The sequence below is a fragment of the Polyodon spathula genome, chromosome 10 (genome assembly GCF_017654505.1).
Source record: "Polyodon spathula isolate WHYD16114869_AA chromosome 10, ASM1765450v1, whole genome shotgun sequence".
In the NCBI taxonomy this organism is placed as follows: Eukaryota; Metazoa; Chordata; class Actinopteri; order Acipenseriformes; family Polyodontidae; genus Polyodon; species Polyodon spathula.
Window position 1 is genome coordinate 42,769,766 of NC_054543.1, and position 12,031 is coordinate 42,781,796.

Genomic DNA, 12,031 nt, shown 5'->3' on the forward strand with positions numbered 1-12,031 from the left:
CTGTAAGTTAAGGTTATAATGTGAGATGTGGGTGTGGGCAAAAGTAAAGCAAAATGCACATTAAGTTTAAACAATACTTGCTCTGGTCATTTAATTGCATATATAATTAAATATATTTGTTTAATATATTAAGAATCTCCCATTTTCTTGAACAACTATAACATGAAACCTGCAGCGTCCTGGTATCGCACACAATATACACTGTATGTTTACCACATTCTTCCATGTTTTTTCCAAGTATTTAGTTAATATTTTTCAGTTTGTTCACATTCCCCAACAGTAATGTTAGAGTTAGTGACAGCTAGAAATCTTCTTTCCTTGTGTCAGATTGGAATGATTATTCTACTACCTGTGGCGTATAAAAGCGTTATTTCAGGCTTTGCTGTCGCGCAGAAAACAAATAAATAATAAATCAATAAGGGATCAAATCTTACAGGAGCTATTTATTAAGCAAGGCTTTAATGATAAGAAACTTTCTTTAAAAACATATTCAAAACTACTTTTAAAAATGCTATGGAGAGCTTCATTTGGAGCACTCATGCTGCTTTATGGTTTGTGTAGCTCCCAGTGCTCCTTCAATGCGCATGTGTATGCCCCCCTCCTATATCATGCTTTTTCTGCTGGCAGTATAGCGTCATACTGCTAACACTACAAAACACTGTAAAGCCCCATAGCCATTACTGCCTATAGCTGATGTTCCTTTTTTCATAGCACCATCCAACAGCAATTAAAAAGCTACTGAGAATGACTGTGAACAGGATGTTTGCTAGAGGCTATAGGTATTTCATTATGTATTTGTTTTTCAATACCGTGGCCAAGGTTTGGGTCAAATCCGTTTTTTCACTTCCAATTACTTTAAGAAAATTCCCAATTCCAATTCCCATTGCCTTTTGAATCAATCCCAACACATCACTGATCAGCAGCATTCTGTTAAAATGAGCTTCTCACAACTGCAAGCAAATTCCTTAAACTGAAGTCACTGTTTGTTAGTAAATTAAATTGGCTTCAAATGAAAGCAGTTGAACAATTACTATGTTACTATATTACTAAAATATAAATTCCAATTATAAGTCTTTCAAAGGCATTAGAAATTGATTTTAAAAAGGAATTAGAATTGAAAAACAGGCCCTAGATCGGACTGTGGCTATGAAAATCAACAGGTAGTTTTACTGTTTAAGTCATACATTGATGCCAGTAACAACTGGACAACCCTAGCTCTGATTCACTTCAGTAAGAAATGTTAAATAACCCTCTAGTGCCTCATGTATTTGTATGAGGTGCTCACCTGAGCAGGTCTTTGTCCATGTTGAGGTGCTGGAAGAAGGAGGGCTCACAGATTAGCTGTTTCTCCTGACAGGCTTGTTTGCAGGACTTCCCCGGTTCAGTGACCTTCACCTGGAGCGCACTCAGGGGCGGCCACATCACTTGACCATGGCAGAAATCCTGCAAACGCAAGACAGGGATTATTATTTATTTTATTTTATATATATATATATATATAATTCACTTTGTGTGCCAGACAAACAAAATAATTTATTCCTGCCAATGCATTTCATTCCCTTAATGACAACCTATTCCAGTTCAATCCAGAACACAATGAATGGAAAGTGCTAAATTACCAAAGATGAGGTGTTTGGAAATGATGAGCTTCTTTTCACTACTGTAATCTCCATGTTATAAATAACACAAACAGTGGAAAAATACAATCTCTCATCTGAGACATCTGTCGGGGCCTAGAATAAAAAATGTTAACCACAATATAAATTTATTAACTTAAACATTTTTCATTCCCCCGAAGAGGCTCTGTTAAACTGAACAAGAAGTTCTGACAAAGCAGCTCATGTGATGTTTAACAAAGAGCTAAATGCAAAACATGACCGTACACGGACAAAGGAAACAAGAATGAAAACAATAGCAACTATCAAAAAGAAATAGCTGTCGCTCTTTCAAGCTTTTATGCCGTTTTGCTTCAATTATCCTGCTTAGACTTTCAGCTTCCGAGCGAAGAACCTCTGGGACCTTAACAGTACTGATTCAACCACAAGCCTCTAAGCTGCACCGACGGCTGCATGGAGACATGGGTGAGAGGCTGCACAGAGACACACGTGACAGGCTGCACAGAGACACGCGTGACAGGCTGCACGGACCAGCAACAGGACAAAGCGTGGCAGATACTGACTGGTTCAACCTGCTGTAAATCATCAGATCTTGTTCAGACAAACATGTTAGAATCTACCGGAGCATGAACTGTGTTAGACCCTATAGAGATTGAAGATTCTATTGAACAAACACATAAACTGTGTTATTGGATTCCTTATGGGAATTGAAGATTTCATCGTGGAAGAACAGAACAATAGGAAACTTAAAGGGACAATTCTGAACAGCAGGCTGTTTGTCCAGGCATTCAGGATTGTTAAGTATAGCCTTTGATCTGCACTTTTACACATCAAATCTAATTGCTTTCAATGTAGCTAATTAAGCTAATTGAATAACTAATTAAGCTACATTTAAGCTTTGCATAGGCATTGATAAAGGAACTAGCAATTAGATTTAATTGATGTATTTACATAAAGAGCTTTAAGTAATCTTGCTATTTTGATAGACAAGTATGTTTAGACTGTGATGTTTAAGGTTGATAATCAATAGATTTGATCGATACCTCATACATATTTCTGACTTGATATGACTCTTCTGTATTCAGTAAATTTCTGCTATTCATTAAACCTGCTTGTTGTTTGATTGTATTGTTCATTATAATTCCTTGATCTAAACAAACTTATTCAATTGGTACTAATCACAAGCACATAAACTATAATTAAGTTAATGTTTCTACAAGAGGATTCAGGAAGGTGCCATGGCTTTTTTTTTTTTTTTTTTTTTTTAGTGTACAGTACTCTTTCATGATTTGATCATATAAAAATTTTGCTAATTCACTGATAGACTATGTAGACAGTAAACTGTACATCTACTGTAGTAACAAACTGTAAATGGGTCCTTTACAAATGTAGTATTTCACAATTTAACAACACTGTACCTGTAAACACAGTTAAAAGGGGACTGTTGTGTGAGATTTTCTTTGCAATGCTTTCTGAGACAGCTGCCTAAGTTTACATGTTATATGCACAAGTTTCTATACCGATCACCCCAAGGCAGTATTGGACACCATGTTCATTTACACTCTACCAGGCATCTCCATTGAGGCCACATGATGTCTTAAACTAGTTATCTAGGGTCCTTTTTACAGGAGCATGAAACATTGGAAGCCATTATCCCCTCAAAGTGTAACCTATCAACATGCTTCACAGTTGTTGACAGGAGAAGCTATTTTAGTTTAATATGATAACCTTGAAGCCACACGTGCTGGTGATTATAAATAGCACTGTGTATGTTGCCTACAGTGTCTTGCAGGCAAGGTGGTGGTGTCAGAGAGGGGCTGCAGTGCCTTTCAAGCATTGAAACCTGGGTTCGAATACATCTTAGGGGTAACAAGGGAAATTAATTTGGTGGTCTGACTCTAAAGGTAAGCCCAAAATAAATAAAGTTCATGCACGCAAGACATAAGATGAAAGGGTCTTATTAGGTCATTATTAGGTTAGAAAATTGAATACAAAGTTATCATCAGATGCCTCATTTCCACTGCGGACCGGGGCTGGCACTGGCCAAGGAGACTGTTTTTCAAACGTAGCCAACCTCTGAAGTTCTTGTCCTGCCTCAAAAGGTCACTGGGGGATAGTATTGTGCTGTGCAGCAGTACTATAATCAGAGAAAAAAAACTGCCTGAACAATGGCTGGCACAATTGAAAGAACGTTTGTCGCTATTTATCTTTTTGTATTCCATCGGCCGTTCTTTTAAATTTTGTCCCGGCACTGCTGTGGTGTTCGACTGATTCCATGTTCGCCAAGGACTTTGGCTATTTTCTCGAACAAGTGTATATTCCACATAGCGCCTATTATTTCCAGAATTCAGAGTCAGCAAATTGTTGAAATAATATTGCACTGCAGGAGTGAAAAAAGCTTGAAATGTGTAGCTCTGTTCCAGCAGTGGAAACACATGTTTTTACGACCAGAGCAAGAGCTGTAAGCATGATAATAGCAGAGGTCTAAGCAGAAGATGGAGACACTTTCTACTTTGTGTACATGTAGCAATAAACAGCATTACAAAAACAAAGCAAGATGGATAAAGTAAAACACGTATATTCAATAATGTACCAGCAACCCAAAGAAAAGAAAAACGAGAGTTTCTCATCTGGAATAATTTTTTCACATTAGAATAACTGTCAGCACATCAAGGAGACTCATTAAAACAGGCTCTTTTGAAGCATTGTGTAGCTGAAGATGAATGGCACCAGTGTTAGTGAAGCATTTTCCCACATCACAGGAGCTGCCATCTAAAATATATATACATTCCAACCTGCTTAATTATGCCATTCCTCGGCTCGTCCAAATCAAGACAGATTACCCTTGAAGCCTTCAACTCTTAAGTACTCTTGTGAGTGGCAGGGTGTGCAAAGAAAAACGCTGTAAACAAGCAGCGCTGAAATTCTTGCATGTGCCTTGTGTGTGTGATGAATACTAGACAGCATCGCACTGCAGTATCCAGGAAGATTGATCCTTCTTGATTCACTGTTGAAGGGCAGCGTGACTCTGCCACAGGGCTGTCTATTATAGCAGCTTATCCTCAGCAAGGACCCGGAACAGGAAAAATGTGAATATATATATATATATATATATATATATATATATATATATATATATCGATTTATAATATCTGTGTTTAATTAAGTTTTAGGAGCTTTGATGTAACTGTTCCCAAGTTTGTTAAATTATACTGATGTTGTATGATGTAAGTTCATTATGTCCTCTAGCTTTTTGTGTGCTTTTCTTGTTGATCTGGCAACACAGATGCACCTCATTCAGTCACTGCATGCCCCATGGGTTGAACTAATTATCTCATTTAATTGTAATATGCAGTGCATTTTAAAAACAGGTTTCAGAATCACAGCTGGCTTCTATTACTCTACATTTCTACATAGTCTTAGGATTTAGTTTTTTTAAAACAGTTTAATCTAATTTGGCGGGGTGGGGGTGAAAACAGTGCAAGTGCAACCCTTACTAATGTATCCTATTAGTAAGGGTTTACTTAAACAAAAAAGAGAGAAAATTAAATGACCTGGTTTTCGATGAAAGCGTTGACTCTTTGCAGCATACCTTCGCAGGTGAACTCATACGGCAGATATGGCTCAATCTATTAGACAAAGGAAGACAAACCTGTAATTTTGGGGGTTTTAAGGGTCCCAGCATGTCACTGGATAGATGTGAATAGGAAACATATACTTCAAGGTAAAGGTTGCTACACAAATATGAAGAAAACAGAAACACACTGAAAAATAATAATTCTAACATAAGCTGCCTCTCTCAGCATACTGTATACTTAATTATTTGCTCATCTGAACTGCTCTTACTTATCAGATCAGATTGGAATAAGCCCATTAAAAGTACCTTTATAACCAGCAGGATGGCATTTCCCATGGTTGTAAATAGATTTTAAAACTCCTAATGGCAGCGCTGCCACACACATCGTGGTCAAAGCCAAGCTCAGCCAGTTATGTCTTTAACCTCCAGATCAGCTATTTATCCTGCTAAGGTCAGCCTTTTGAACTCCTTCAATTTCTGTACATCTCAGACTAGAAACAGCTGGTTTAAGGCCTTACGCAACAGAACACAACTATTTAAAAACGTTTTCAAGAAAATAAAACTGCACCTATCCAAAAAGCAGGACTTCTGTACAGAAACTAAAAAAAAAAAATGCAAAGGCCTACTGTATTTTTTTTTAGATGCCAAATCTCATTGACAAGTGCACAGACCTGGATATCTGACAGGCTAATCCAGCATCCCATTTCTAAAACAGTAACTCAAGAGCAGGCCCCTGTCCATTAACATCCTGGCATTCAGCAACTTGGACTTGAAGATGCCCTTGCACATGAAACAACCCAGTGTTCATTTGGTAAGGTCCTGCCCATGATACATGGCAATGTTCCTACCCTTCAAACCATGCTGTCCAAGGGGAGAAGAGAGGCACCAGGCACACATTATTGTTTGTTTCCCCTTTTTATTGCCACACACAACCACACATAGATTACCCTATAAAAACTTGTGATTGTCACTTTGACACCACTTTAGAAAAGTTTTGTTTTTGATATAGCTATATAAATTTGCAATACAATGTTAGTGCAATCCAGCTCCTTAAGTTTAAAAGACTTTGTTTGTTATAAACCCATTAACACCAACTACTGAAAATGTTAAAGCAAATTAAATTGTGTAGCTTTTTTTTTTTTATTTGAATGTAAAATGTTAAATAGACATACTGACAGTTTGGCAGTTACTTCAATCACCATAAAGCTCAGCAGGCAACAAAAACTAGTGCAGACACTAAAAGTGAAGTACATGACGTGAGCCTATACCCTTACTGTACCTTCTGGCTTAGAATAGCTTTGACTGCTTTCTCCACTTCAACAGGATCCTCGATGTTCACTGTCCAGACATGAGGTTTCCCGATATACACTTCTGCGTAGGGGTGCTGAGATGTTAACTAAAAAACAAATAAGCAAGCTTTAATACTCCTTGAATACTGTTTCAAATAGTTTCAAAGTCTGTTCCTCCATTTTAAAACAATATGAATAATTTTATGAAAATACAGCGTCTCAATTTTACACCCACCAAATCAGCTTGGAATTGGCTGATCTAGAGACATGATTGGGTCTACCATTTGATGTGGGTGCATGCAATGTGCAACTAACTCCATTCACACTGGCTGTGAAGAATTAATAAGCACAACATCTTGACAACAGACTTCCACAGAAACAGGGCTCCAAACTTCCAACATATGTTGAAAACAGTACAGGAGGAGTCACAGCTCCAAGTCCCTTCACAACACTAATTGTACTACTTTGATCCTGCTCCATTTTTGCAATTAAAGCACAAGCCCTTGCTTGTTTTAAAAGACAGAATCTCCTTTCCTGTTTTGCTTTGTGGCTGGCTGCCTCTAGCTCTATCCAGACTATAGCGCAACATACAGTATAGGCCTGCATACTGACTTATTTTCTTATTTACAAAGTAGTGTTAAGAGAATCCACATTGGCTCTACTACAAACAGAAATAATATACTGCACTGGTGAATTAATTCCCTGGACAAGACATTTATCTACTTCCTGTATCCTGTTCTGGGCATGAATTATTCTTTGAATAAGTATCTGGAGGTCTAAAAGATTACATTAACCCATCAGTGCCCACAGAGAAGTGTTTTCTATTCTATAAATGGGTATATCTGCTTGTTCATTAGAAATGAAACTTGCAGAATCTTACCTCTCTCAGAGTTGGCTTGCCTTTGAAGAAGTCTGTGTTCTTGCTGCTTTTCGGTGGGTTAAACTTTGGATTCAGGAAAGCGCAGCCATTAGCAATAGCTTCCAATGGAGCTGGCCCTTCATAGGGGAAGGAAAGGCCAACAAACAGCTGCAAGACAAAAGAGCAAGAAGAGCAATCACATGGAAAGCTGTTTCTAATGGTTTGGTATCATTTGAAGGTTCATTCCAAGCAAGTAGCGCACTACTGTACTGGTTACATTCAGTTTTACTGTTAAGTGTCCTAATGGAAGTTTATAATCCACCTGTGAAAAAATCATAGTGTGTTTTCCATTTCTGGCCAAATGCAACTCTCTGAATGCAAGATTATTTCACATTTCCTGTGAAATAACCCTACATTCAGTTCACCATATACATAAGAGGTTTTCAGCCAAATGAATACACTATATTACAGAATCAGCAAAATACCCAGATTGGCTTATCCAATCTGACCAAACTAACTCTTCTAAAAACGTTTCAGGAACATCACAATTATCAGTTTGTTTTAGACAGAAAGGGCACATTAGCTCAATGCAAAAATAAATCAAAAGAGGGTATACTGTGAAACACTGGCCAGAATAGCCCTTCTGTGGAATGCTGGAGAGGTGGCTGTGGAGTAACCATCCAGAACAAACAGAAGGTCACTTCACAAAGACACAGCCAACAACAGCCCCTTTCACTCTGACTCTAGAAAGTACGAGTCAGAAGTGTGATTACAGTTCAGCTGAAATACCACAGGCCTTCTGGCAAAGCAGGACATATAGTGAATTCTCAGCTGGTTACATAAGGGTGTAAATATGCTGCTCAAACTCTTTGTATCTGTTATTTGGCTGAAACTGCTGTTATGGAACATCTGTATCTTGGATCTGCAGTCCCAGTTTAACAACAACAGATGGCAGCAAAGATTAATAATAATGACAAAAACTACCACTGTTCTCAATTTACATGGATGCTGTCAGCTGTAACAATAACCTTTATTAATCATATTGTATTGACATTGTTTAAATTGAAAGAGAAACAAAACCAAAAACAACAAAAATCTCAATGAAACAAACAACACACTGCAAAACTTCAGTATTATTAATGTCATATTAAGGACAAAGTTACACACACACAAAAAGGCATATGCTTATCATAGAAACAAAAAACTGTATTTGGCATACTGGTCTAAGTTTACCAAGTTGTTTTTTCTTTTTCTCACATCAGCCCATATTCACTTTAACGTTATCTGAGATAACAGGCAAGAATTCAACCTCGTAAGTTCAAGCTGTCTAATACGAGACTGCCATAAACACCAAATGAAAGGAACGATTCAGGCTTTTCAGTGCCTTGCTTACTCCAAAGAACTGCATTTACTTTACATTTAATAGAAGGGAAGTAACTCCGTGCTGTGATACCCCACTGACCGTGGAAGACTTTGTACTAAAACATTCTTACGTTTTTAATTTGCATGTTTATTCCAATGTTACACACTCCTGTGCTAGGATTAGCAAGCCACAGCAGCCAGGCCAATTATCAGTCAGAAAGCAAATATGCTGAGTAAACCTTTTATTTTATCTTAACTGTAGAAACAAAAAACAAAAAAAAAAACTTGCAATGGATATCTAAGCAAGCACATTAAGTACTGGCTGCTCACTAATAGCTCAATGACTGCAATCAAGTTTGGTGTGCTTCACAACAATCCGACCTATTCATTACACAGTCACAGCTTAATATTAGCCAGTGGGGTTTGAATATCTGCTCTCTATAATTTGCTTTTTACTCCCATGCTCTGCCGTCAATGTGTAAAGTCACAGAACATATTTTAGATAAGGGCGATTAAGGGCATTTTAAAATAAATTTACAGCCTAGGGTTATTTGTTATACTGTTCACACATAGTAAATGCAGATCGGTTTTATAAGAATGTAATATTCAATACATTGCAGTGATCTTGCAGATGTGTTATGGCTTTACCCACAGAAAAAAGAGAGCTGCCACATCTTGGCTATAATCAAATTCAGGCCTAAACAAAACAAATCTGACAAAGGAAAAGCACTCATTCTGGAAAATACAGTATGCAAAACCTGAATAATGTTCAGCAAAGTGTCCTTATCAAGCATTAGAATGGCTGCAATTCCTGTACCAGCTCTACAGGTATTTCAGAGTATATATTATGTCCTGTAATGACTTGTCTGCAGCAAAAGACATTGCTCAGGTCACACAGGAGCAATGAGCAATGTGGTCTGATGAGAGGGAAGCGTCACTGTGGCAAACAATCTTCTACTGAAGGACTGCTTTATTTGTTACACTGCTGCCCTGAAACAGGTGGGAGCTGCAGCCCAGTGTTCCAATGTTTGTTGTCATCACACTGCAGAAACATCACGGAACATCGCAGGCAGACGATAAGATACGATTAGAACACTATGGAGTCACGCCGTACCACAATACAGCACTGCTCAAATATCCTGGGCTTCTGCTTTTCAAACAAGCCCCCTCACATGAACCTCATGTGCAAACCTTGCACACGGTGGCCCTTGTGTTAAGATCTCCTTTTCCAACTGTTTATGTAAATAATCACTATATATATATATATATATATATATATATATATATATATATATATATATATATATATATATATATAAAAAGCATTACAAAAACTACAGTGCTGCATTCTTTTCTAACCGTGTAAAGTTAAAAATGACATTGCACTTACGGGGCTTCGGACCTCCGCAGTAACTAAAAGCTATAATTGAGTTTTGAATTTTCAGAGGTCATGGTCAGCTACATTCACTCTGCATTAAACAGCTTCGGTACCATAAGGTGTTGTGCTGCATAACACTGAGGTGGCACTTTTATAAAGCACCTTCAGCTAATGGATATTCAAAAAACCCTTTCAAATGCCTGTCGGTTTTGTTTGCTGAATTTAGTCACTTTTCCTCTCATTCGCCTGGGTGTTTTATGACAGGTTTGAAGATACTGTATGTCTTTTCTCAGTTCAAGAGTGCAATTAGGGATTCAATCTGGAAACAGATATGATGCTTTAAAAAAAATAAGTAATATATATAAGTAATTTCAACAGAGAAGGGCCTGATTTCCTGATAATTGGTCCAGTTTTATATGACTCCACTACTAGTCTCTACGGCATATCTGAATCACACAACAGGGTATTAATCATCCTGTTGTGTCTCATTTCACCTATTCACATTCAATTTCTTGCAGGACTTGGGAAAGGTCATGTCCATTCTGCATGCACCTACACAAATACAAGTTTGCTTGGTTAACATTCAGAAAGCCTTTCACATCAGAATTTTTTTTTTTAGTTTGCAACTAACAAAATATTGACTTACAAGTCTAGTTATAAACCTTGTACTCATTGAGACACTACAACACCAAACAGCACCTTATACAGGGCAAGCATTGGTGGACATTACACAGGGTGTGCATTACATTCAGACAATGACAGGAATCAAAGGCACCATTCAGCCAGTCAGGTTCTGCACAATGGTTTCTGAATGACAACAGTGTGATTTGTGATCATATTAATACTTGATTCACCATACCTCATTTAGGTTTTACAAAACAACAGAACATCTGCAGGGCACATTGAGGCCTTACCGTATTGTTAGATGAGCAATACAGTAGACTGGGCTTGTAATGCAATGATATTAAAAATTCCCCAAAATATATACAATGCCACATTTTGTTTAGATTTGTTTGTAAATGACTTGGTGTTTCATGTGTTGCGTGTCTCAAACACAGCGCGATCCATTTAAGCTTCTTCTTCAGTGATGTGTGACTGAAAGGTTAAGTGAATAACATGCACTTCTTCAAACATCCTGCAGTCTAAGGGACTTGTGCACAAAGGAACAGCCTGACAACCTCTTGCCATTTACCTTGGTCTCTCTCAGTAGGAACTGTAGTTCCCGGCCACTGAGGATGCCATGGTTTTTCACGTAGCTGGGCAGGTGGGCTGTGCTCGTTCCGTGAACCGTGCCGTGGACCTCCGTGTAGGTTTGAATAATGTCCAAATATTTCTTCTTGTCCTGCAAAATTCAAAACTTTGCATGAGTAAAAATAATCCTCTGTACGGTGTTCGTGATGAAGCCCACCCCAGTGTGTGTGTGTGTGTGTTTTAAATGGATGAACAGATTGGTATCACAGGGAAATGTATTCCAGTGGGTAGGTATTTAAAAACTTTTTTTGGCTGCGTACATGACTAGGAACAAGATTATATATAGCAGCTTACAGTCGCTAAACTGAAAGGCCTGCCACTGAAGCCAAAACCTATGTACAGTAGTCATTCCCCTGAGCATTGTTTTAAGTGCTGAAGGTTTCTGTGATTTGAGCCACTGTAGCACGCCTTTTGCTCGTCATAATATGCCGCATATGTCTGAGGGCTCGACCTGTCAAAACACGCATTACCATTCCAGAAACAACTGGGAGGCTGTCTCAATGGACACGTTGGGGAATGGGAATGTGGAAATACCATTTTCCTCACTGAAATCCAGGAAGTGAAACTGCAGCCCTCAATTTGGATTTGGATAACTACACAGCCGGGGTGAGCTCAGTTCCTAGCAGTGCCAGTGGATACTCAAGAGAATCAATACACCAGCACACTGGAACAACAACATACTCAACTGCATAATTTATT

General features: G+C 38.1%; 1 protein-coding gene across 1 annotated transcript in view; it reads right to left on the reverse strand.

Annotated features, from left to right (window-relative positions):
• Positions 1 to 12,031, reverse strand: part of LOC121322345 (alpha-1,6-mannosylglycoprotein 6-beta-N-acetylglucosaminyltransferase A-like) — an 81,368-nt gene that overhangs the window by 584 nt on the left and 68,753 nt on the right. The window contains exons 12-16 of the mRNA XM_041262185.1: positions 11,274 to 11,423; positions 7,363 to 7,509; positions 6,473 to 6,589; positions 5,171 to 5,245; positions 1,286 to 1,443 (exon numbers count right to left, since the gene is read on the reverse strand). Of these exons, the coding sequence (XP_041118119.1) occupies positions 1,286 to 1,443; positions 5,171 to 5,245; positions 6,473 to 6,589; positions 7,363 to 7,509; positions 11,274 to 11,423 (647 nt within the window). The remainder of the gene's footprint in view (positions 1 to 1,285; positions 1,444 to 5,170; positions 5,246 to 6,472; positions 6,590 to 7,362; positions 7,510 to 11,273; positions 11,424 to 12,031) is intronic.